The 26,910-nt window shown below is 40.9% G+C and overlaps 1 protein-coding gene and 1 long non-coding RNA gene across 2 annotated transcripts; one reads left to right on the plus strand and one right to left on the minus strand.

Annotated features, from left to right (window-relative positions):
• The first annotated feature begins 436 nt into the window (after positions 1 to 436).
• LOC139634807 (uncharacterized) lies at positions 437 to 22,527 on the plus strand. The gene is made up of 3 exons (XR_011694070.1): positions 437 to 2,189; positions 11,718 to 11,819; positions 21,960 to 22,527. It is a non-coding gene; the product is annotated as an uncharacterized lncRNA (long non-coding RNA).
• On the minus strand, positions 12,265 to 26,910 carry eve1 (even-skipped-like1). Its single transcript, XM_071501470.1, has 3 exons — positions 26,780 to 26,910; positions 25,629 to 25,852; positions 12,265 to 19,739 (listed from the first exon to the last, which is right to left on the minus strand). Exons 1-3 carry the CDS (start codon positions 26,781 to 26,783, stop codon positions 19,305 to 19,307), a joined length of 663 nt encoding a protein of 220 aa, XP_071357571.1. The 5' UTR covers positions 26,784 to 26,910; the 3' UTR covers positions 12,265 to 19,304.

A 26,910-nucleotide genomic window follows, 5' to 3' on the forward strand; every position in this document is an offset into this window, starting at 1 on the left:
AAACTCTGAATCTGAATATCCTCATTAATCCAACAGATCAGATTGATTCATGGGAAAATAACATATAAATACATTTTTTTGATTTCCATAACCTGAAGAAAGAGTGGGCATAACTGAATTAAGTTGAGGGGTTGTTGTCACATCATTGTAGTGGATATTAGACATGTATTAGTAGTGCCTTGAAACAATTTTCTTTCATTTCTTATTGATTTATAATATTTATGTGCTATGTTCATTTACATAATAATGTTCAAGTGTTTTAGTTCATTCATATTTTTATTTCAAAGTTAAATACTATTTACCCTAGAGCCTACTCACTGTCGAGACAGCAGATTTGTTGTATTTACCCTTGAGGATGAAAAAAACTGTGTTTATGCTGAAGCAAACAGTAAGCCTGTATTGAATTGTGGTCATTTGATTTGCCATTTAAAGTTGCAAACATGTTTTTGACTTCATTTTAGAGGTGCAACATCCATGAAGGCTGCTGGATGTACCGTATGGATTCATTAATCAGACTCTGCTACGTGATGTGAAAGCAGGAATTTTAAATTACTGTGATGGAAAAAGTTTTTGTTTGTAGAAAATGAGACAGTCCCACCGGTGTGTTGCAAACTACTGCATGTCCTCCTGTAAGATTTAGATGGACCAGAGCTGACATTAATGTTCGTTTCACATTTGCTTTGCCCATGTCTATCATTTGAAAATTCAACAATATTGGTGCAAGTACTAAATATTTCATTCAGTAATCATTTTAAAGTCATACTTTATTGATCCTGTACTCTCGAGAATGTTTAGTCGAAAAATCAACAGCTCTACAAGAATTTTGCCTTAATGAAATAGCAGCAAAGGAAGTAGCAGGGCAGGGAAGGTAGTCCCGGTGTCCCCCCAGCAGCGTCTTCCAGATCCTCCAGGAGGGATCCTGAGGTGATACCCAAGCCTGATGAGATATTTTATCCCTCCAGGTTCTGGGTCTACCCACAAGCTCTCCCACCAGCCTTGCTTTGGAGGCACTGGCTACTGGCTCAGCAGCAGTAGATCTGTCCAGGTGTTTGAGCTGCACCAAACCACTAACCTCTCACTCCATATTATCATTACTTATATTATTATAACAAGACCCCAAGATAAACTTGCACTCCTTCATCTGGGGCAGCAATTCACTTCCAACCTGGACGGAGCAAACCACAAATAACCATGGTCTGAGCCTTCAACAAAATGGATTCTCCATCTAGCCAGCACACAGGATGGTCAGGTAGTTAACCCACTTCCCCCACACCTTCCCGATGTTGGATGGGTGGTGTTTCTATAGCAATCAATTGGCCAGTTGTTTGGAGATAAGAGAAGAGGTAGGTATTGTACTTCTTTCTGTAGCACTTGTTTTTCATTTGTTACACAACTATTTGTGGTACAACCAAGTGCAACACCATAGCTGTGTCCAAATTCAAGGGTACATCCTTCAGAGGCTGCATCTGAAAACTGATTGTGTCACAGTAGCGTGACTAGGCTGTCCCATTTCGAAGGCTCCCTCAAACGCAGCCAAGAATTGCAGCCTTCTTTTTCTTCTCTTTGTGGATCTTTCATGGGCCAGCCTATCCCAAGACCCCAAGATAATATGGCAGCAAACAACACAGAAAGCCCAAGGATCACACTTTTAAATGTAAATGTTGGGTTTCAAAAATGTTAGGTGTTGTCAAGGTTGCTAGGTGACAGGAGCTGGTGATGTGTTGCAAAAATTCTCCATAGGCCAGAACGTCTCACTTTGCTTTGACCTTTGCGTTCTAAAATGGTTACGGTCAACTTCATAGACACCGTCCTCCGAAGGATTCCTAGAGAGTGTCTAGAAGCTGACTGTTGAAATCTACCTACTGTTGGGATGGATCATTATACTATATTATTGTATTAATTTTAAATTTTAATACAATCCATAAAATTCCTGTTTGTCATTTATTTGGACTTTGCTGAGGATCTGAGACACTGCATTCAGATCCAGGCCTCAAATCAGCTGAGCTGACAGCAGGCGCACAAGACGACTCAGGATGGGCATCTAGATCATTATAGATTTTAAAGCCTGACCACAGGTTTGTGACGGTGATGACTCGCTTCCAGATGTGCTGACCACGATCTATAATGTGAAGGTGAGGAAGACCATCCCTCCCTCAGACGATCAGGTTCTGCATGTGACTGCAGAAAAGGTAAGACAAGTCAAAATGTCTGCCTTCAAATTCCTTCTGAAATGATTTCTGATCATCTCCAATACTGTTAAAACACTGAATTCCTCAGTTTAAAACACAGATACATGTAACTTTAATTTCTGTATCACCGCATTGACATTACTAGAGCCAGTGCCTATTTGTGTGTGTGTGTTTGTGCAGGACGTCTGCTGGATGTGTGTTCATGTGGTGCTTATTACGTTGCCTCTGTATGCGCATATGTGCGTGTGTGGTGGCTGTGAGGAAGTTTTACAAGCAATCTCTTTACTGCCTTGTGTGGTGCACACCTACTTTTACTACCCTACCACAGTGAAGAAAGAGCAGAACACAGACATACACACAGATGCGTGCGCGCACACACACACACACACACACACACACACACACACACACACACACACACACACACTGAAGCAGTTCCAATAATGCCATGTGAATGATATGGGCTGGTTGGTTTGGTATTGAGTTCTCTCTGGCTCAGTTTATGAGGAAGCTGAGCGGGGGTGGGGGTGGGGGTGGGGGTGGATGGAGACATTAGTTTAATTGTAGTCGGGGTCTGTGAGAGCCCAGTTTCATACAGCAGCCATGTACAGTGCAGACTCTCTTGTCTATATCCAATGAGCAGGATTAACTTTCCTTTCTTAAATCACCAATATTAGAGGCAACTAGTAATAAGAGGTCAGTGGTAGAGGAGCTGATCAAACATGTTTAATTAAGACGTCATTAAAGGGCTGGTTCACTTATGGTTTCTCAGTTATCTCCTGTGGTGTGTTCCCATGGAGATAGTTTGGTTTTAATTTGTTCTGACTCTCTGAGATCAGCAATGAAAAATGTTATTAAAAAATATACTCATTGTACACATATGATGCTTAAAATTTGAGGATTTGCTGGAGTAGTACAAGTCCTATTGGAAAAATGTCTTCACTGCAGGCGTCCAAGGCTTCAATTAAGAGAATGATGTATTGTGTTTTCAGTTGTGGTGCAGTTGCAGTATAAAAACTCCCATCAGCTCTGTTTTTTGAAGAACTTCAGAGCTAAGTTTAACTTTAACTTAACCAACACTGGGTGACAGGGAATACATTCTGTGTTTGTTTTGCAAAATTTTCAAGGATGGCTGTTGGTAAAAATGTTCAACCTATAAGTGTGGCTAATGTTTCTTATCACGTACTTTCCTAAAAATATCAGCTACGGTCTTACTCATGAATTGTTCCATACAAGAACTAGGAATTCTAATATATCAAGAATAGGCTGTTAAATCTTGTAGAATGAAAGTCTAATACCATCAACAGTGAATTACCCTACAGTGAAAATATTTCTGTACATAAAATGAACACCACCACCACTGCTGTTTGACAAGTCATCGCTCTCTGACACAAAATCAGCATTGAGACTTAACCAAGTGTCACTTCTGGCAAAAGCTTGAATGAATGTTTTAGTGATTTTAAATAATCTTTGATTTGAATAACATTTTCATAGATGCCTCTGCTATAAAATGTATGATTGAAAATTTGAGGTTATTAAACTGATTCTCAGAATAATATAGGTTAATTTGTAATCAGTATAAAAGCAATATTATAAAAATTTACCTCAGGATCAATGTCATTTTCAAAACTAAACGATTTAAGTTTGGCTGCATTTCGAAGATTTTGATGTGACTCTTCATCTGTCATGTTATGAAAAAAATATTCAATATATCAAAAGAAAAAAAAAGTTTTAGTAATAAGATTTACAGAAATGTGTCACTGCAGCTCCCCAACCTGACATGACCAAAACAAAATTAAAGGTACTGTTAATTGTTATAGTCGTTAGAATTGTCATAAGCACTGTCATTTATTTCATGATAATAATAATAAAAGAGTGATTTGCTCTAGGCTCAAGGCTCCAGTGTAGGTGATTTGGTCAGCCGCCCAGGGTGGCATCTTGCAAGAGGGTGGTACGAACACTCCCCAAAAAACAAAAAAAAAAACCAAACAAACAAAAAACGGTTTTCTATCGCTCCTTTGCACATCAAGTCAACCATATCATGTCACCGTGTGGGGAGTGGGCGCCCTCTATTTTGTGCAGGCACTTCTGCTTGCAGTTACGAAGATTTCACACACAGAGGCTGTGGAAAAAGGGGAAGTTGGAGGGGGGCGGGGGATAGGTTCACCTGTGGACCTCAGGTCTCCCTACTGGAGCAGGGGATCCATCTAATAGTACACAACTGATGGAATTAGTAGGCTAAAGTCAATCACACCACAAACTGCTTCCAAAGAAAGCACATTTCATTCCTAATATTGTGAACATAGGCCTATAGTTTCACATACATGTTATTTTTCAGCACTGATCTGATTTGAAGTGCAATATTGTAATAATTAGATTCTCTTAAGTGTGTTATTCTATTTGTGTGATGAAGGATTTATGCAATTTAGAAATTTCATTCTCTATTTTATTTATATTTTATTTTATTAAACTAGTTTGTGTCTAACTTGTTTTTGTATTTATGATTGTAAATATTTTTTCATATTATAACTGTACTTGTTCTTATGTCTGTGTGGTTCTCTGATGTTTAATGTTTAGTTTGTGCAGAATGGTGTTTTTCTTTTGAGGGGGGCAGAACACAAGTGTGTGTGTGTGTGTGTGTGTGAGTTTGTACTTGTACTTGCTACATAGTAAGGACCAAAAAAAGTATTTTACTAACAGAGTGAGGACATTTTGGGAAAGTGAGGACATTTTGGCCGGTCCTCACTTTTTGAGACACCTTCAAATCACATTTTGAGGGTTAAGACTTGGTTTTAGAGTTATGGTTAGAATTAGGTTTAGGTTAAGGTCAGGGTCAGGGTTAGGGTTAGGCACTCAATTGTGATGGTTAAGGTTAGGGTAAGGGGCTAGGGAATGCATTATGTCAATGAGTGTCCTCACAAAGATAGAAGTACAAGTATGTGTGTGTGTGTGTGTGTGTGTGTGTGTGTGTGTGTGTGTGTGTGTGTGTGTGTGTGTGTGTGTGTGGAGGTGGTGGCGCTGAATCAGAATCAGAATCAGAATCAGAATCAGAATCAGTTTTATTGCCAAGTATATTTCCACATACAAGGAATTTGTGCTGGCGATTGGTGCAATTGGGGATCAGGGGGATCAGTGACAGTGGGGCTCTCTAGCCTTGTTGATAAGGCTGATAGCAGACGGGAACAAGCTGTTTTTGTGGCGAGAGGTTTTGGTCCTTAAGGACTGGCCTCCTGGCCTCCTGCCAGAGGGGAGTGACTCAAAGAGTTTGTGTCCAGGGTGGGAAGAGTCAGCTACAATCTTCCCTGCATGCCTCAGGGTCCTTGAGGCGTACAGGTCCTGGAGGGATGGTAGATTGCAGCCAATCACCTTCTCAGCAGAGTGGATGATATGCTGCAGTCTGCTTTTGTCCTTCACAGTGGCAGCAGCGTACCAGATGGTGATGGAGGAGGTGAGGATGGACTCAATGATGGAGGTGTAGAAGTTCACCATTATAGTCCTTGGCAGGTTGAACTTCTCCAACTGCCTCAGGAAATACATCCTCTGCTGAGCTTTTTTGATGAGGGAGCTGATGTTCAGCTCCCAATGTCCTGTGTGATGGTGGTTCCCAAGAAGCGGAAATGCTCCACAGTGGCCACGGGGGAGTCGCACAGGGTGAAGGGGTGGGTGGGGCTGGGTTTTTCCTGAAGTCCACTATCATCTCCACTGTCTTCAGAGCGTTAAGCTCTAGGTTGTTCTGCCTGCACCAGGTCACCAGACGCTCAGTCTCCCACCTGTAGGCAGACTCATCGCCATCCAAGATGAGTCCAAAAAGGAGGAGGTTTGGCCAGGGCGTCATACAAGCTAGAACCGCCACTGATGTAGAGAGACAGGAAATGGGACAGAGAGAAGGGGAATAACACTCAGGGCAGAAACATCCACCTTCTTCCATATTTTTGTGCACAGGATCAGGATTTTGAGAAGCACAGACACGTTCATTCTCTGTCATTCACACGATGTCTCCCCCATGAAATCAACCACACACTTCCTCTCTGTCCTGCTACTGGCAGTTGAACTGTTAGATATGGTGTGTAATTGAGTGTTGACCACACACCACTGGCTCCATAAAGCACATTGAATGCAAGCTGACAGTCTTCTCTAAACCCCAAATATAAAACCATAACTTGGTTTATTTCAAACAGATATATGTCGCTCAGCTTCTGTGCTGGTGCTCCTGCTGCTTCTCTAAACTGGCAACGCACTGATCTTAATCTACTGCATGTAACACACTGACTATAGATCAGTACCTCACACAACCCCACATCAAATAACCCCAACTATCACTTTAACTAATCCAAGTGGATTTACTATCTCAAAAGCATCCTGGTACAGTATCAGCTTCAGACTGACGCTCATGCAAATATAATGTGCTGCTCTAGGACTCATGCACAGTGGCTGCTCTGGGGATCAGATCTGGTTGCAGGACTGCCAGTATTTGTCAGTCAGCGTTTTTACTTGTGATCAATGTGGAGCAGTAACCTGAAGTCTGTCCCTCTTTTAAGCTCGTTTGGTTTCATGTCTAACAGGCCCATTGAAGTGAAAAGGAAAATCATTTGCTCAGCTGTTTTATGCATCAAATAAATGTTCACCTATGAACAAACACAAGGTGAACTGATTGTTGGTACCAATGTGTTATTACATGAAATAAAATGCAAGACCATAATGGCTCCCTCTGTGATATAGAATGCTATGGCAACACTGTCAGTTTCACAGGAAGATACTTTGAATTTAACCTTTGATGTGAATGTATTGTAGCTTTGAAATGAAACAACACGTTCAGCTAATGTGCTAACTACGTGTTTTAAAGAAACTCAGCATTTTGCCAAATGTGTGTATTTGCTTCCTTTGCCATACTAGCTGTTTCCCCCTGTCTACAGTCTAGGCTAACAGACTGCCACCTCAGACTACATATTCATGGCACAGACATGAGGGTGGTTTAAATGTTCTCATCTAACTCTCAGCATGAATGTATTTCCAAACTAACTCCAACTGTCCAACTATTCTTTTCACAGTAACTCTGACATTTAGAAGCGAAAAACAGAGTTGTGTCTGGTCAACACTGTTGAGATGGACACAAACATAAGCAGCTATTCATAGATCCTCCAATATCGGCAACAGACATAAATTATATCACAATAAAGCCCTTTATTCACCACTTACCTCTCTATATTCCACCTGAGCCAGTTCAGACAGGCCAGTCTGTCTTCCTTCCCCACTTATGGCTTTACATGATTATACCACATTATTATCCCAGCCATACCCTCTGTGTGTACTGCTGTGCTGAGCTCTGTTCAGGCATACTCACCTGTAATTAACCCCTCTGTTTATTGCCCTACATTATTACACACAGCGTGTGTAGGGCTGCTCCTGATTTCAGCCTGCACAAGTACGGCTGTCATGGCATTCACCTGTTCAGGTGTGCTGGAAATCAGTGCAGGGTGTCTGAGGTTTAAAGCCACACCTGCTGCCCTGGAATCAGCAGAGAGGGCTCACATTATCTGAACTGTGTTCACAATAACATTATGACTGCCAACTGGATCTAGAATTCATTTTGCTAAAGGGAATGAATTATCTCACAAAACCTTACAGGAGATCATATACTTCAGTTACAGCTTTGTTTTGATTCTTTAAACCTAATATTGATTTGTCAATGAAGCATAACTATTGCACTGTAAAAGCCTTCACAATGAGCACACTCAGTTTTATCATTCATGCTCTTATTTGTTCGTTCTCCAACTTTTACGACCATAAAACTTTAAAGTCCATCTTTGAAATGTGCATTGGTGTCCTCATGCAGTTTTTGTGGGCTCAGTTGTTAGGAAACTAAAAAATAAAGCATAAGCCTGACATATCCATGTCTAATGCTGTTGAGGAGCACAGTAAAGCATTTGCTTTGTTAGGTAATTCGTTAGCTAAGTGTTGTGCTGTTTGCTATCTTCCTACATTTTTTCATCAAACATATTTTAAAATGTTTAGCTGTCACTTAATCAATAGCTGTTTCAGAAAAAAAAATTGCATGCTTTATGTACAGTGCATCCGGAAAGTATTCACAGCGCTTCGCTTTTTCCACATTTTGTTATGTTACAGCATTATTCCAAAATGGATTAAATTCATTTTTTACCTCAACATTCTACACACAATACCCCATAAAGACAAAGTGAAAAAAGTTTGCTTGAAATTTTTGCAAATATATTAAAAATAAAAAACAAAAAACATCACATGTACATAAGTATTCACAGCCTTTGCCATGACACTCAAAATTGAGCTCAGGTGCATCCTGTTTCCACTGATCATCCTTCAGATGTTTCTGCAACTTGATTGGAGTCCAGCTGGGGTAAATTCAGTTGACTGGACATGATTTGGAAAGGCACACACCTGTCTATATAAGGTCCCTTAGTTGACAGTGCATGCCAGAGCACAAACCAAGCCATGAAGTCCAAGGAATTGTCTGTGGACCTCCAAGACAGGATTGTATCGAGGCACAGATCTGGGGAAGGGTACAGAAAAATTTCTGCAGCATTGAAGGTCCCAATGAGCACAGCGGCCTCCATCATCTGTAAATGGAACAAGTTTGGAACCACCAGGACTCTTCCTAGAGCTGGCTGCCCGGCCAATCTGAGCGATTGGGGCAGAAGGGCCTTAGTCAGGGAGTAAACCAAGAACCCGATGGTCACTCTGACAGTGCTCCAGCGTTGCTCTGTGGAGAGAGGAGAACCTTCCAGAAGGACAACCGTTTCTGCAGCACTCCACCAATCAGGCCTGTATGGTAGAGTGGCGAGACGTAAGCCACTCCTCAGTAAAAGGCACATGACAGCCTGCCTGGAGTTTGCCAAAAGGCACCTGAAGGACTCTCAGACCATGAGACACAAAATTCTCTGGTCTGTCCAGACATGCAAAGCGTCATGTCTGGAGGAAACCAGGCACTGCTCATCACCTGGTCAATACCATCCCTACAGTGAAGCATGGTGGTGGCAGCATCATGCTGTGCAGAATTTTAAGCAAACTTTTTTCACTTTGTCATTATGGGGTATTGTGTGTAGAATTTTGAGGTAAAAAATGAATTTAATCCATTTTGGAATAAGGCTGTAACATAACAAAATGTGGAAAAAGTGAAGCACTGTGAATACTTTCCGGATGCACTGTAGGTGATTTTACTCCTAGAGTTGCCAAAAGTTGTCGTTCTAACACAACATGCAGTACCACCATCATTGTCTGCACAAAAAGAAAGAAAGAAAGAAAGAAAACATCTTAAATATAGGAGATGAGCAAGTACAATAAAAAAAGAAAATCTATTTTAAATACTTGATTGGCGCTTTTATTTACAAATCATTTATTTGAATTTGTTACTCAGGGCATTAGATGCCTGGCAAACGCTGAACTGCATGTGCATGTACGTGAACGTAAGGCTATGGGACTGTGCAATTGTTGAACCTGTCTATCAGCATCAGCTGATAATGACACCATGCTTTATAAATCCTATTTCAGAAAACACACCTTTGGTCAAACTACAGTCTCACACAACCAGATCTACTTTATCTCCACATTTGGTCTGAGTACTGTGCCAGCGCTGCAGAGTCAAATACAGTCTAGATTATGGTTTGTAGTCAAAATATAGTAATTTTATTCCTCCTCTATCAACATTGACACTGGCCAATCACACTGAGTTTCGTGTAGTTGGACTGGCCATCAGGCACACCATCTGAATCACTGCATCAGTGGGCCAGTGGACCATCAAAAATTCCATAACATTTTAACTGTACCTATTAGTCTTTCTACTGGCCCTCTCTGTGTGCTTGTCATTCATAGTGCACATGATGTCTGGATTGTCATGCTGGCATTTGTAGGCGTTCCTTCCATGCACTCACTGTTACGTGGTTGCTGGTCTCAATTAAGCCCCACTGAAAACTCCACGTGGTCTAGTGGAGGACAGAAGGGCGGACTGCTCCTGCTTTTTCTACTGGTAATCCTTAAACTGACACTATCCAAGCACCATACCATACATATGTGAATTATCATTAATACAGAATCATTTAGCCATTAGTAGAGGAGAGAGAGAGAGAGAGAGAGAGAGTCTGTTGAGTTTTCACTGACTCTACGCTATCAGTTATCCTATGCAATTTTTTTCTGATCAAATGGACAAAACAATTCCAGCAGAACTCCAATGAAACAACTACAAAGACCACATTTCGGGCATCAGATCTGGTTAAAAGCAGAGAAGACATTTTGGAGTTGGCACAGCTGAAGCCGCAGTGCAAACACAGCACATGTTTCGTTCTGGTTTTATAGGAACCACCGACCAACAGACAGATTGACTTTCCTATCTAAAACTTTTTTACAGTCTCTGCTCCATTTACAGGATGGGGGCTGTTACACTCTGTGAGACCAAGCAGCAACCACAAGGCATGAACAAACAGTTAGGCAGGTGCAATTAAACACAAGTTCATGCATACACACCAACAACAACACACCACCAAATTTTAATCACTTTATTAATCTTTTTCTGCATTTCAACTTCATATTCAATAGAGACAACACAGAAAGACAGGAAAGGTGGGGGAGAGAGAGGGGATGATATGCAGGGCTGTTGTGGTCAGGATACAGCCTTGTTAGTGGTACACATTCTGCCAGGTGACCTACTGAATTTAAAGTCATACTACACCTGTATGTACACTGAGACATCTCTTCTACATCTCCTGTAGATGTCCCTTTCACTCTCTCTTTCTCTCCTGATCTTTCTCTCTTTCAAGCAGAGATATATGTCACAGCCACGCAATGACCTTGAGTTTTCCCCACTGTCTTTTGTGTTTGTTTTCCTCTATCTGTCTTCCCGGTGTCCCCTCCCCTTTGTGTATGTATATATGTGTGTGTGTGTGTGTGTGTGTGTGTGCGTGCTTCTCAGCAGGGGCGTGGTGAAGCACTGGCTACCTGGCTCACCTGCATCTCATCATTCTTCCACTCGTCACCAGATTGTTCAGCTCTCAACATGGCAACTCTCCAGGCCACCTCTCTGTTGAAGACACGTTGTCTGGTCTCTTGTCGTTGATGTTCCGTGCTCTGCTCTCACCAGTGTTTCTCTCCGCCTCAGTGTTGCTGTTAACTCCATATGAAGTGGCAGCTGTTTGATTTATGTAGCTTAAACTGATACATAAAGTCTATGGACATCCACTGTGGCATTGAAATTATCAGCGTAGGCACAGGCTGCAAAGTCTTTCAATTTAATTCAATGTTATTTGTATGGTGCCAAATCATAGACATTATCTCAAGGCACTTTACAGGAAAAGGTTTGAGACCTTAATGTATTTTAGGAAAAAAAAAAACTGTTCCCACAAAGAACAGCACTTGGCAACAGGGGGGAGGAAAAACTCCCTTTTAACAGGAAGAAGTTCATTACCTACCATTTCTGTGGGTAATGGTGTTATCAATAATAATAAATAACAGTGATGATGATAATAATAATAATAATAATAATAATAATGATTGTTCTACTGATAGATCTGGATCCTGCTGCTCCAGAAACAGAGGCCCTGTTCGGACCTGGTGAATCTTCAGACCTGGAGCCTCTTCAGTGATTCGGTCAGAAGTGCTTAGCTCTAAGTACGTCCACATGCGTCTCCCACTTGTCATCGTAGGAGAGGAGCCTAATAGCTGAAGGCTCTGCCCCCCATTCTACTCTTACAAACTCTGGGAACCACAAGTAGACCTGCATTTAGAGACCGAAGTGTCCTATTGGGAAAATAGGGAAGTATAAGCTCTCCAAGGTATGATGGTGCCTGACCATTAATGGCTTTGTAGGTGAGGAGGAGGATTTTAAATTCTATCCTGGATTTTACAGGGAGCCAATGCAGAGAGGCTAACACAGGAGAGATGTGATCTCGTTTCCTCGTTCCTGTCAGTACTCGTGCTGCCGCATTCTGGATCAATTGGAGGCTTTTTACTGCATTTTTGGGACGTCCTGACAATAAAGAGTTACAGTAGTCCAGACTTGAGGTAACAAATGCATGAACTAGCCTTTCAGCATCCTTTAGACACAGAATGGGTCTGATTTTAGCAATATTGCGCAGGTGGAAGAAGGCTGTCCTAGAGACTTGCTTTATATGTGAAGTAAAGGACAAGTCCTGGTCAAAAATGACACCAAGGTTTCTGACTGTAGCACTGGAGGCCAAGGTAATGTCATCCAGAGTCAGTATATTATCACATAGTGTATCTCTGAGGTGTTTTGGGCCAATTACAATAACTTCAGTTTTGTCTGAATTTAAGAGTAAGAAATTACTGGTCATCCAGGTTTTTATGTCCTTAAGACACGCCTGAAGCTTGGCTACCTGGTTAGTCTCACCTGGCTTCATGGATAAGTACAGCTGGGTGTCATCTGCGTAACAATGGAAATTTATCTGGTGCCTCCTAATAATGTTTCCTAGAGGAAGCATATATAGAGTGAAAAGTATTGGTCCTAGCACCGAACCTTGTGGAACTCCATGACTGACTGTAGTGTTGATAGAAGAGTCATTATTAACATGAACAAACTGGAGTCTATCTGACAGATATGACTTAAACCAGCTTAGTGCGGTTCCTTTAATGCTGACCATATGCTCTAGTCTCTGTAATAGAATCTTATGATCGATGGTGTCAAATGCAGCACTAAGATCTAGTAGGACAAGTATAGAGACAAGTCCATTGTCTGAGGCTATGAGGAGATCATTGGTAACCTTAACCAAACTGAAACGAGCTCAAGAGAGATGTACAGGAAAAAAACATTCAAAATATAAGCCAGTTACAGTGGACTCTGAGGCTACTGAACTGGACAGTACATCTGAGCCAGCTGTGGGGAGGAGATGGTGAATTTTTTCTCTAACAGAGACAATTTTATTTGTAAAGAAGCTCATGAAGTCATTACAACTGAGGGCTAAAGGTATAGATGGATCAACAGAGCTGTGGCTGTCTGTCAGCCTGGCTACAGTGCTGAACAGAAACCTGGGATTATTCTTGTTTTCTTCTATCAATGATGAATAATAGGATGTTCTGGCTTTACGGAGACTTTTTTTTAATACGCCAATAGGCTGTCTTTCCAAGCCTTTAGAGATTCTTCCAGGTTAGTAGAATGCCACCTTCTTTCTAGCTTCCTTGAATTTTGCTTTAAAGCTCATGTTTCTGAGTTGTACCATGGAGCTAGCCTTCTCTGACTCACTACCTTCTTCCTCAGAGGGGCTACAGTGTCTAGAGTTGCACGCAGTGAGGCTACAGTACTGTCAACAAGATCACCAACCTGTGTGGATGTGAAGTTAAGAGGGCTGTTCCCTACTGCATTGATACATGGCAGTGGGCTAAGTACTGATGGGATTCTTTCTTTAAATTTGCTAACAGTATTGTCAGACAGACGCCTGCTGTAATGGACTTTTTCCCAGATGCTGTGTAGTCCATGACTGAAAACTCAAATGATAACAGAAAATGGTCAGATAAAAGAGGGTTTCTGGGAGAAACTGTTAGATATTCAATGTCAATCCCATAAGTCAGAACCAGATCAAGGGTATGATTAAAAGAGTGAGTGGGTTCATTAACATGCTGAGAGAAGCCAATTGAGTCTAATAATGAATTAAATGCAATACTCAGGCTGTCACTTTCAACATCTACATGAATGTTAAAATCACCCACCATGATAACTTTATCTGTGCTGAGAACTAACTCAGATAAAAAGTCTGAGAACTCAGATAAAAACTCAGAGTAAGGGGCAGATGGACGATATACAGTAACTAATAGGACTGGTTTTTGTGTTTTCCAGTTTGGGTGTGACAGACTTAAGAATAAGGCTTGAATGAATTATACATCATGGGAATTCCCCAGCAGTCTCGCTCTATAGCAGCATACTAAAAGATGGTTCAGGACATACCTGAGCCAGCCCTAAATATAAGCTTTATCAGAGAGGACAGTTTTAAGCCTGATCCTAAAGCTAGAGATGGTGTCTGCCTCCCAAACCCACAGTGGGAGCTGGTTCCACAGGAGAAGGGCCTGATAGCTGAAGGCTCTGCCCCCCATTCTGCTCTTACAAACTCTAGGAACCACAAGTAGACCTAGGTTTAGAGAGTGATGTGTCCTATTGGGAAAATAGGAACTAAGCTCTTTAAGGTACAATGGTGCCTGACCATTAATGGCTTTGTAGGTGAGGAGGAGGATTTTAAATTCTATTGTGGATTTTACAGGGAGCCAATGCAGTGACGCTAACACTGAGAGTGTTGAAGTCTATGGGAAAATAACCCAACTTCTCACTTGATTTATCACCTCACCTGATATCACCTGGTTATATATCTGATCACATACTGTATACTATCTCTGTGCACAGAGAAACCCTCTATGTTTTATAAAGGTTTTCATTGCAGGTTTGGATTGTTGCCTATGTATAGTTTTCTATATTTAACAATTGCTGAATTTGTATTAAATTAATATTTAACCAGGGAAGCATCCCCCGCACTCAGATTAAAAAACACACACACACACTGAATATATAAAGTTTGACAGACTTATATACCCAGTGAGAAAGCAGCATTGGGAGTGAGAGAGATGTCATGTAGAAACATGAGTCAGTTCTACAGAGAAGAGAAACTGAGCGGTCATGTGTTCTTTCAACCTGTTGTTGGTAATGTCTTTGGTTCCTTAGGTTGCAGCATGATCTTTGCTGTGAAAACTGACCAATCATACAGGTTGTGTGTTTGTGTTTGTATCTGGCGGTGTGGGTTGTGCAGGCAAGACAAAGCCTGCTTCTGTTCTGCAGTGTTCAGTTTTATGGCTGTGTATTATGATGGGGCTTTCTTAACAGCTGGTCTTATGTCAGAGCAAAGGTCAGCAAATTGAAAAAAAAATTACATCACACAGACACATTATTGCATGATTATTATTACAACCTTCAAGTATTGTTAAATATCAGTCACATATCAGGATTATTTTACAAAAACATGACACAAATTTAACTTTCAAAGGCCAATAGGTACATTATCCTTTGATACCGAACATATTGAATTTCATTATCTCAAGTTGCATAGTCAATTTTTTTGGAATATATACTTATTCTCTTCCTTTCTGAGAATAACATAATAATATTGATATCAATCTAATGTTTAGTGCAAAGCTGGAGGCAGGGTGTGGTTAGCCTAGCTTAGGCTGAAGACCGCAAACGTATAAAAAACAAAGTGTAAGAACAACAATTTGCAGTTTGATTTCTTGGCCAGTTACTTAATCAGCTATAGGCCTCGAACACACTGGCAGGGAGGTGTGTGCGTGGTGGCTGTGAAATGTTTTGGTTCTCATTTCAGTGTCCATGTTAACAGTATAGAACAGACACGTATGTGTGTGTGTGAGATGTGTGTCTCATGCTTTATGGCTGTGTCGCATGATCTAGAGATTTGGCATCTTGCCTATTTTTTGTGCGATTTGCACAGGAAAGAAAAGACCTGCTGATGTCTTGTTGATGTCATACGACCAACTTTACATAAAATTGACAACTGCAATTGCATGTGGAGACAGTGGCATTTTAGACAGTGAAATTTTCTGTCAAAAATCAATCTGACATTAATTTATAAAGAAAAGAAATCCAACATTCAAGTAGCCTGCAAACTCTACGTAGAAAGATAGAGCTGGCAGTAGCAGCGACACAGCAGACATGCAGCTGGTGTGAACATACACATGTGTGCGAGCTGCAGCAATTCAACAATGCAGCTGCCATGCACACACAACACAGGCAGTGTGTTCCCACGTTAGAGTTGCTGGTAACCTTGTGAAGCAGCAGAATTTCTCATAAGCAAGAATCCATATCACCAGGCTCCAAGCCATTTGTTCTGGCCAAACCACGATGGTTTGGACCAATCAAAGAGAAGCTACTGTCAGCCACAGGGAAGCGACTGCTTTGGTATTTGTCAAAGTGCCTTTTATGCAAAATCTTTTCCTACAAAGATGGTGAGAATCCTCTACCAATGTGCTAACTAGCTTTCAAAGCTCCTCAGACTGCTGCTTGTTGTTGTGTTATGTTTCCTACTATGTCATTTGATAGACAGATGCTTCATCCAATCACCTACCAAGTATATATATATATTTTTTGAAAACACCCTTTTCCAAACAGTTTCCAACAGAGTGTAATGTTAAATTGCTGATATAAGCATATTGTTTATCTCTGGACAGAGTCAAGCTAGCTGTGCTTACAGTCTTTATGCTAACTGGGCTAACCACATGTTCACTCCAGCTCTGCACTTCGACATGATCCTCTCATCTCACCCTCTGAAAGAAGCTAATTCTTATTCCTTTAAGTACATGAAGAAGCCAGAAGTAGAGGTAAATGTTACATTTAGCTTTTCCACAGGATTGGTTAAGATTTTATTCAATATATTTTTGAAACACACTTCATGCCTTCATTCCTGTTGATAAATCCTTTTTAACATAATCATATAACAACTGAAACCTTGCTAGAAGCACACCGAGCACCATACTGACCACACCATACTGTCCTAACTTGGAATTTAATGTGTTTTTTTAATAAAATGCCAACAACTAGGAACTCTACTCTCCTTACCCTGAAATATCCCAATGTGTCAGTGAACGCTACTTTAAGTTTTACAGTTGTAGAAATAAATAAAAGCAGTAGTCTCTAGTTTTACAGCAGATAAAACAATAAAAATCAAACCAAACCCTGATACATACATTAAAGGCTTCATTCCATGTCACTGTGCTTTTGTAGCCACTTCAAAATATAACCTCCCTAAAAAATAAGATATCTGAATCACATCAAACATTCTGTAAGAGTGAGGTCTTGCTTTTGCCCATTCTTTTTCATGGCTCTGCACCAGCCACAGCTGTTGGTGGAGGCATTATGTCTTCAGTTTGTCCATCTGTCATCCTGTTTGTCATGAATGTGATATCTCTGGAACACCCTGAGAAAATTGCTTAAAGGTCCCATACTGTATGAATTTGATAGATTTCCAGGTCTTTTTTTGATGAGAAAGCAGGTCTTGGTGCTATATTATTACTGTGAAAGTATTTTAGTGATGTCACAACAAAACTGTCATTGCCCTCAGCCCCGCCCCAAGCCCATGACCCACCTGCATCCACCATCCCACCTTGCAGGATTTTGTTTCTCAGAGCTCAGAGCCTCAGATCCTCTCTTCTCATCAGCTCACTGACCTGTTGTTACTAGAGCTTCAGAGAGAAGCCTGGGAGAGGAGATATAAAACTACACTGAGATGGTTTTTGGTTCTTAAAACCACAAATATATCTTCTGATGGAGATCAACACAGGTTAGGGTTAGGGGACCTTTAAATTCGGCACAGACGTTTACATGGACTCATAGATGGGCTGATTAGATATTGATGGGCAAAAGTAACTCTTTAATGTATAGCTGCAATTATTAGTTGATTAGTTTATTGACAGAATATAAACTGCAACTATGTAGCTACATGATAAATCGTTTAAGTAATTTTAACTTTAACCCTAGTCTGTAATGAAAAATGTTGTGCCCATCAAGAACACTGTCACTTTTTGCCTTTTCATACAAACCTGACATTAATTTCTTAGCACTTATCTATTGTCAGTGTGCTACCTGCTGTAGATTCAGGTCAGCGTGCTGCCAGTTTAGAGAAGCAGCTGGGAGCACTGGCACAGAGGCTGAGTCATGTGCTGCTGTGGAAAAGGACAGAAAAATATTTTTTTAACCAAAAGATAATATCAGTTTAAATGTTTGCTTTATTTGAATAGTTTCGCTGCTTTATCTGCAGAGTATTACAGTGCACGCTGTAGGTGCACATGTGCGTAGGAATATGGTATTTTAAGATAAAGTAGTGAAAATATTCAAAACAACGCATACACTTCAACTGATATTAGTTTTTCTCTGTGGGCTAGAACATGTTTTTGTGGATGGCCAAGTCCACAGCACCACTCAGCTTCTGTGCCAGTGCTGCTGCTGCTTCTCTACACTGGGAGCACCCTGATCTGAATCTACATCAAGTAGCACACTGGCTATAGATAAGTACCTCACACAACCCCACATCAAATAACCCAAACCATCACTTTAAAGTTTCCTAAGGTGTGCTCAAACTGAATCCAAAGCAATTAAGGGAGGTCGCTTTAAAATGAATGGAAATTGCATCCATGTGAGAAAGTTTCATCTTGAATGAAAGTGTTTCTCTTGTAACTGAAGCTGTAATGTTAACCAAGGACACCTCTTCATGAACATACAAAGAACAGAGGGGAGAGAAGAGAGACTGGAAGAAAATAATGCAAAGAACTGAGAGTTCATGTGAAGAGTCTACAAGTGTCTGTTTGGGATGAATGAACACAGATTGTACAAACAAAAGCGAAACATTTGCTTGGCATTCAATCTGAATGCATCTTTGGACTGGCAGTGTTAACCAAATGCAAGTGAATTTGGTGTGTTAGCACTGGGAAGAGTTCAAAATTGTGTTCAGGTCGACAAACTGAACTTATTGATTGCACAGCTCTACAATACACTGGACATTTTTTTGTTGTTTTAGATAAGACCTTTGAATTGTGTGTTTCCGTTTCCAGTGTTCTGAGATGCTTGTGATTTGTGCCTCTTATTTAGCATATTAAGAGCACATTACATCATAGTCTATTGCTGTTGCAACTTGGCAAGCTCCTTCTTGTTGACAGTATTGACTGAAGTCACAGTGAGTGTACTGTCGTTTGCTTGCAGCAGCTTATTTGACAGCAGTTTGATAACCTTGGAGATCATTGTGCAGTTTCCGTCTGGAGTTACGCTATCTCCTCTGTCCACTCCACACCGGCAGACTGGATGTTGGCCTTGAGACTACGGGGCTGGCTCAGTCTCAGTGCCTCCCCTCTGGCTTTATCAGAATCAGAATCGGTTTTATTGCCAAGTATGTTTCCACATACAAGGAATTTGTGCTGGTGATTGGTGCAATTGGGGATCAGGGGGATCAGTGACAGTGGGGCTCTCTAGCCTTGTTGATAAGGCTGATAGCAGACGGGAAAAGGCTGTTTTTGTGGCGAGAGGTTTTGGTCCTGAAGGACCGCAGCCTCCTGCCAGAGGGGAGTGACTCAAAGAGTTTGTGTCCAGGGTGGGAGGAGTCAGCTACAATCTTCCCTGCACGCCTCAGGGTCCTTGAGGCGTACAAGGAGTTGTTCTGATCCAGAGTGCAGACAAAGGGGGCATGGGCATGAAGATGGATGGTGGACGATGCTGGCAGAGGGGTAGAGGGCTGCTGACGTCTGTGGCAGCCCCCCTGGCCTGTTGTGGTACTGGAAGAGGCGGAGTGCATCCAGGGGCCTCATAGGTGTGCTGTAGGGACTGTGAGCTGAGGATGCTGGCAAGGAGAGAGCCAGGGAGGAGTAGTGGTGAAGGGGGAGGTGGGGGAGAGGGGGCGGGATGAAGGGGTATGGTAAGGTGGAAGAAGGAGAGGCACGGCCCATCAGGAGTGCACCCAGGGGGTCGACGAGAGGGTGAGGCCAAGGCAAGGAGTGTCTTTGGCGTTTATCTTTCATCCTCCTGTTCTGGAACCACACCTGAAGGGAAGGAAGGGTGGAGGAAAGGAGTTAGGAAAGAAACAAAATAAGAACATGTGAAGGAACATGAGAGACAATGGTGAGAAGATGGCAGTACAGATTTGAGAAAGGGAAGGGATGGAAGGTAAAGATAAAGTGAGAGAAAACTGACCAAAAATAGGCAGAGAGAATGATATGGAGGTGAGATACCAGATAGAAAAGCATGGAAGGAAGATAAACAAAACATCAACAAACGATAGTCACCATGGGCCTCCTCCTCAGTGGAGGAGGAGGAGTGCCACTCTGGGTCAACTCAGCAACTGTGTATTTATGAATATGACCTGAAAATCTATGCCACAATAAATGAAGCTGTTCATGAAAGTTGACAGCAGTGGTCATGTGTTTAAACAGTATGGGAAGTACAGACAGGAAGTAGTGGGACAGTGTAGCATTGGTGTTGCGCAGAAAAGTATCAGGGAGGCTGGATGGATGTCCAAAGCATTTAACTTCAACACCAGAGATGGAGGTGGTGTTTTGTTTCCTACCAGCACTTTTAACCATGATAGCCATCTTTTCATGACGTAAACAGGATAGTTTGAAATGACATAATATTTACTGCATCTTAAAGAGCAACTTAACACCTGAAGAATTAGAACCTTTACACTCACAACTACAACACCCCGACACCAAACCCCCTGCAGCATCCCCTCACCTTTCCACCGTCACTCACAAGATTATGGCCAAAACCATTTGAACTGTTAGTTTAACTTTACTTTAGACATAATACTAGGGAATGAGCGGTGGGGAGGATGCAAATTTGCACAAATTGCAGACACAGTATTACTGGATTTTCTATGGAAAAGGAAAATAGCTTCTGTTGCAGTGATAAAATGGGACTGTTGTCAACACATAAATAAAGAGGATTTAGTGTTAAGTTTCTCTTTAACAGATCAGAGCAACTCAATACATAGGTCAGAATAAAATTTCCTGTCTTGTGTTCTAATTAATTACAGTATAACAACTTCATGGCTGTGGAGTGGAGTGTGGGTTGCCAGGCTGGATGTTATGATTTGTAGTTTGACTAGACTGAATTGTGATAAAAGCAAAGTTACACCTGCAGGAAATTCATGACACTGGTGTGGCGACCCCTGCTGTTGCCTGTTCAACAGTCTTCCTATATTTCATTTCACTGCCTGTTTGAGCTGATGTTTGTTTGTCAATGGTGGCTCTGTTACTCATCGTCTCTCTCTCTACCTGCAGGCATCCTGTCTGGTAATGATGGCGTGAGTTTCCCTTGAGTCTCTTACATTATTCTATGCACCTTGCAAGATGCATACACAAAATTTCACCAAGCGTGCACACCCTACACAACTGACACTGCTTATGCAGACATCCCACATCTCTTGATGTTTTGTTATGTGCAGACTTTACACAATTACAATACCAACATGCCAATGTTTACCAGGTAATGTTCATATGTTCATGTTTGTTAGCATGCTAACACCTGCTAAGTAAAAAGTGAAGCTGAAGCTGATGGCAATGACTTTAGTTTTGCAGGTATTTGGTCATAAGCCAAAGGACAAAGAGGCGGAGAGGACTATTGGACAAATTAAAATTTAGAGCTAATTATGGTGCTACATGAAAAGACATGATTATTGATGTTAATGTCATTAATCATCCAGGTACCTTGGATATCTATAGCGATTTTCATGATATTCCATCTAATATTTCACTCAAAACAAAAATGTCGGCCTACTGGTGGAGCTAGAATAAAAGTCAGAGGCTATAAGATTCATCCTCTGGGGAACATGAATGTCTGCATCAAATTTCATGGCAATCCATTCAATTCTTGTTGAGACGTTTCTCGGCACCTAAACACGTCCAAACAACTGCTGGTGTGCTAGGGGAAATGTAGGGGATCATCAAAGTCACTGGGAAACATTGTGTGGGAAACATAATACTGACAACAGATCCACATTACTATCTCTACAGATATGCTGCTGACATGGCTAAATATCTAAATCTAAATGGTCTATCTACATATGTACGAATTGTTGTAAAATCCTTACTAAATTTATCTAAATACTACAATTGCGTAACTTCCATTTCACTTAATTTTGTCAAGTTAATACAGCACTGACGTCTCTACCTTCTTAAAACTTCATAGCTGAAGCTGACAAGTTGTTTATGTGTCTGTGTGTGTGTGTCTGTCTGTCGAGTCCTCTACTATTTTACTCACAGACTCTCCCGGAAGGCTGTACTTCTAAAACGTCAGGTGGTGGCGTTTACAAGGCCTCGCTTTGCATTCCTGCTCCTTCATAAAAGACTCTCCTCTGCATTTACTGCATATTAAAGCTGCTGCAGTGGGTCAGTGGGCCTCTGCGTCAAATGTTAGACACTGCTAAACCTGTCACTACTCAATCTTCTGTGCTGATTGAAACGACAAATTAAGAGAGAAGATGAAAAACTCACATTCATGGGAAATGTCAATGGAGTGTTATCCTTAGTGAGAAGCTGTCTCAGATTTTTCCCTTTCTCTTTTGACCTGCTTGGTTGTGTTTTTTTTTTGGCTGTGTCTATAAGCAAAGAAACTGTGTGTGAACAAATGAGGTGAAACAATAGAATTTCATAAGACCTTAAAATCAGTGAGGGATGCATACTAGGTGCTGTTGCTGTTCCATATAGAGCTAGTGCTGAAGAGTAATTAGCTTAGCATATAGATTAGAGGCAGGTGGTAACAATTACCCTGGCTTTTCCAAAGGTCAAAAATGCACCTCTAATGTTCATTAAGTAACATTTCACAAATCAAAAATCTAAAAATCACAAGCTAGATTGGAAGAACCAGATACAGTATATCATCTACCACATTACAATAATAGGTAGACATTTATAAATTGTGCTTATTTGTGTTTCTTTTAGCTTTCTTGACTAGAGTTTAATGAGAACTCTAATGTCTGTCAGATAAATATGTTAATGAAAAAAGCAGATAGTTAGCTCAGCTTAGCATAAAGACAGGAAAAAGCAGCTAGCCCGGTTCTGTCAAAAGTTAACTAAGTTCTCTCTTCTAAACTCATCACTGAAGACATTTTATGTCATTATAATCTTCCTAAAAACAAAGTGGGGGAATAACAATTTTCTGTTTTATGGGGGTTATGTGCTGGACTTGGCCATGACCACTTGTTAATTAGGGAGCTTTTGAACAGAGCTAGGCTTTCCCCTATTTCCATTCTTTATGCTAAGCTAAGTTAACAGGCTGCTAGTGGTAGCTTCATATTTACTGTGCAAACATGAACCTGGTATAAATTTTCTCATCTAAATCTTGACAATAAAAGTAACAAGAACATTTGCCAAAATGTAGTTAGCTAGCATGTGAGGTGTTAGTCGATGTATTTTTGTATATTTTCCAGATTCAGACAGGATAGCTGTTCTCTCCTTCCTTCGGTCTTTATGTTTCTCTCAACTCTGTACTCAGACGTCTAACATGTGGAAAGAAATCTGATGAGTGTAATCCCCATATTGTTGAACAATTTCTTTACATTCTCTCTCTCCCTGTCTCTCCCTCCTCTGCTCACATGTAGCTAAACCAGTGTTTTCAGCTTAAAAGTCAACGTGAGCTTTAATGAAACTACAACCACAACAATAAAAGCAGTCACATAGAAGTCATGTGGACATGTGGATGCACAGACACAAAAACATGCACTGTAGGTAAAGATAGTTATATGTTATGTTTCTCCTTGTTTCCAGAAAGCTGACAGCATATAGGCCACATGTTCATGGTCAGACCAACCTTTAATTGCACACTAGCTCCACAACTACATACACATATGCAGACTGAAAGAGCCTGTCTAATGAAAAGAGAAAGTGGAAAATCATATACAAACTTTTGTGTGGGGATGCTCACACAGTAACATTGTCTCAGTTGATTTGAATCAGAACAGGAAGACCAGTGTGTTGACACTGAAACCAGAGACACCTTTGCACTTTATCTAATTAAAATGTTTTCTTGTGAATTTAAACTTACAGGATGTAATGATGTAAAAGTGTACCTCTACTAACCCACCTGTTCATCCCACTCTCTGTGCATGTACTATAGACTATTCCTATGCTGGAATACTACATGGCCTCAGGTTTGCTGTGTAATAGTTTCATTAAACAGTTAATTTAAGAATGAGCACCATAAAAAGACAGTATCAGTAACATTAAAATACCACATACAGGAAACACAGGAAATCTTTGCAATATCAGACAATAAGGCAGGACCCACCCTCAATCATACTCCCTTGTGGACATGGACAAACACAGCTGCGGACACCATGGACGTGCAGTCGTTGTTATTACACTTCCTTCTAGTTCCCTTGGTGGAGTGCATGGACAGGTCGTGCCCTTCTAGCATAGTGGTTGCACACTAACACAGCAATTGGTGGCTACACAGACAGTGGCACAGAGCCTCGCTTACACCCTCTGATGGCAAAATTTCTGTCACACTGACACTAGCTTAAGGCCCTAATCATGTCAGTGATGTGCTTCAGTGGTGCATTATACCATACTCCCAAACAAAATTACAATCAAAAATGACAGTGCATTCTTGAATTTGTCAGTTTGATTCATAGGTCTTTTTCACATAGGACATTTGGACAAGTCACAGTAGCATAATTAATTAATTATTAATAAATAATTAATCATTGATGGCTGTTACCTGGTTTTTGACCAGTGTAAGGGGGCTAAAAAGGGGCTGTGTTGTTCATACTGGCTCCCTGTTATGACTTGCTGAGACACTTCAATACATCAGAGCCATCATTAATGTTATTAGGAACACCTGTGCTTTTCTTGTTATGACAAATAAAAATGCCTACTATGAAAGGATTATTCAAGAATCTCTAGTTTTATGCTTGACCTGTTAAAGACTTAATGAAATAGTTGAATGGGCCAAAGCTGTGGAACTTGAGTGAAGATAGTTTTGTTAACTTTTGTATCTAAGGTCAAAGATCAACTGTCAGTCTCAGCCTGGTCAGAATAATGGAGATTTAAAGGTCCCATATTATATAAAGGTAGATGTCCATGTGTGTTTTTGATTATAAAGCAGGTCTATATTAATACTGTGAAAGTATCAAAGCCTCAGTCCACAGAGAAATGCACACAGCCTGTATTCAGAAACTGAGCCTTAAAACCAGCCGTCAGGACAACCCACCTGGACCCACCATCCAACTTTGCAGTATCTGGTTTCTTTGAGTGTTTTGCTGAAATCTGTTGTTACTAGAACTGAAGAGAGAAGCCTGAGAGAATAAACAAACAAACAAACCAATTACCACACAGTTAAGCTGCACAGTTCCCCATTTTGCCTGCTTGCCTCCTCAGTCAAGTGAGCCACCTCAAGTACCCAAACCTGACTTTGAGCACCAGTAGTTAATAGGAGATGAAAGTATAATTCAGATTTTAAAAACACAGCTAGGTTCTATAGCCTTTAAAACTCATATTGTGAATGACTGAATGTTAATTAGCTTTGGAGATAATATGCATTGACATATAATGACCTTCAGATTGTTTTAATTTTCATGAAACCTTGTGTTCCATGCAGACTTCATCTGTGTTGGTTGGGAGCAACCCACTGTATGAAAGATCACAGGTGTTTCAGTCCATATTGTAAATGCTGTAAATGAATATTTTAGTTTTTTGCATTTTAATTGGATTATCAGGGGAAACCATCAGTTTTCATTCATTTCAGCACCCAATGAAAAAAGACTGGACAGATGTCCAGTGAAGAAGATATGATATCTGCTATATACAGTAGGCTTCTGTTGTTATATTTTGCAGGAGCCAACATCATTTCATCGTTGGTTTTAAGGTAAAACATGGAAAAACTGCGGCATGGCCCTTTACCACACTGAGTGCTGGGTTGGTTAACCACGGTACCTTTATTGTCGTCTCTGGTAAATTGAGCGCCGCGGCCAGCTCACAGCGCCGGGGCCGGGACACGTAGCTCTCCTTGCCGTACTCCTGCTCCAGCCGGGACAGCTGCTCTCGCGTGAACGCCGTCCGGTGCCGCCGGCTCTGGTCGAGGAAGACGCTCCGCTGGGAGGGTTCCTGCTGCCCGTCCCCGGCGACAGCCGCCACCGACGTCCGTCTTCCCTCTGCCACTGAGATGACGTACACAGAAGCTCGATCTTAGCGCAGGCACGTGTTACAATAGCTGCTAATATGACCCAGCTGTCGGTGGGTGTGGGTCACCTTTGTTCATATGTCCAACTGGGCTGCAAAGAAAGAGACTTAAAACATGGCCACAGTGCTGTATGCCTGTAGCTGTAATTACACTGCTAATGCAATATGATCAAAATGAGATCTAGTAACAGGCCAACATGTGTAGGCCTACTTCGTAACCCTGATGTAGCTCAAAACAAAGTTAGCACCGTTTTATCAACGTGTTACTTCATGATCTGTGATGGGACTTGGTTACATTAACCACATGCTCTACATCTGTGGTTGGTGTTGACAGAGATTCACTGCTCTCAGATCTCAGATAAGTCTATTAAGTGCTTTATAACAGATTGTTCATGGAGTTTGACTGTTTCGGATAACATATGACATACTGTACATTTCTTTATTTCTTTGGCTGTGGATGAGGTTTTGGAAAAAAAAGAGATATAAATTTATTTAGTCCATGTAATGCATACAACATGAAAAATGTCCTAATTTGGTGTAATAATTTATGGTCATTCATGCACCTTGTCACCATAAAAAGTTCATTACAAATTGAACTACTTTTCTCCATATTAGTTCATAATATGGTCTGATGAACAGAAAAAAAATATTTATAGGAAAAAATGTAATTATGAAATTTTTTACACATGGAGTACTGGGGGACAATGAGGAAGTAAAGTATTAATCAAATGTATTAATCATATGGACATATTTCTATTTCTATTGTTTACAACAATAGAAAGTTTTGTAAAACTTAAAAAGACCTTTGTTCCTATTTCTTAAGTGTTTTCTAGACTTGTGCAAAGAAACACGAGGAATTGATTGCGTCTCAGTGATAAAGTATGTTAAATAAAACGTTTACTCACGCATCAGGTTGTTTGTCTTTAGTATATAAATGAAAAACGTCCTCTTTTTCAGGATGGTCCCGTGTTTCTTCTCCCCTCAAGGCCTTCGGGCAGCTCCGCTGCAGAGGCACCGGTGAAGATACTGGCTGAAA

Source organism: Trachinotus anak, unplaced genomic scaffold (genome assembly GCF_046630095.1).
Source record: "Trachinotus anak isolate AG129_WGS33_773 ecotype Australia unplaced genomic scaffold, CSIRO_AGI_Tana_v1 ptg000017l, whole genome shotgun sequence".
Taxonomy (NCBI): Eukaryota; Metazoa; Chordata; class Actinopteri; order Carangiformes; family Carangidae; genus Trachinotus; species Trachinotus anak.

Coding starts and splice junctions, on each gene's coding strand:
- eve1 (XM_071501470.1), bottom strand. Junction 19,740..25,628: donor TACCAGAGACGACAATAAAG/GTACCGTGGTTA, acceptor CCTTCCCTTCAG/GTGTGGTTCCAGAACAGGAG.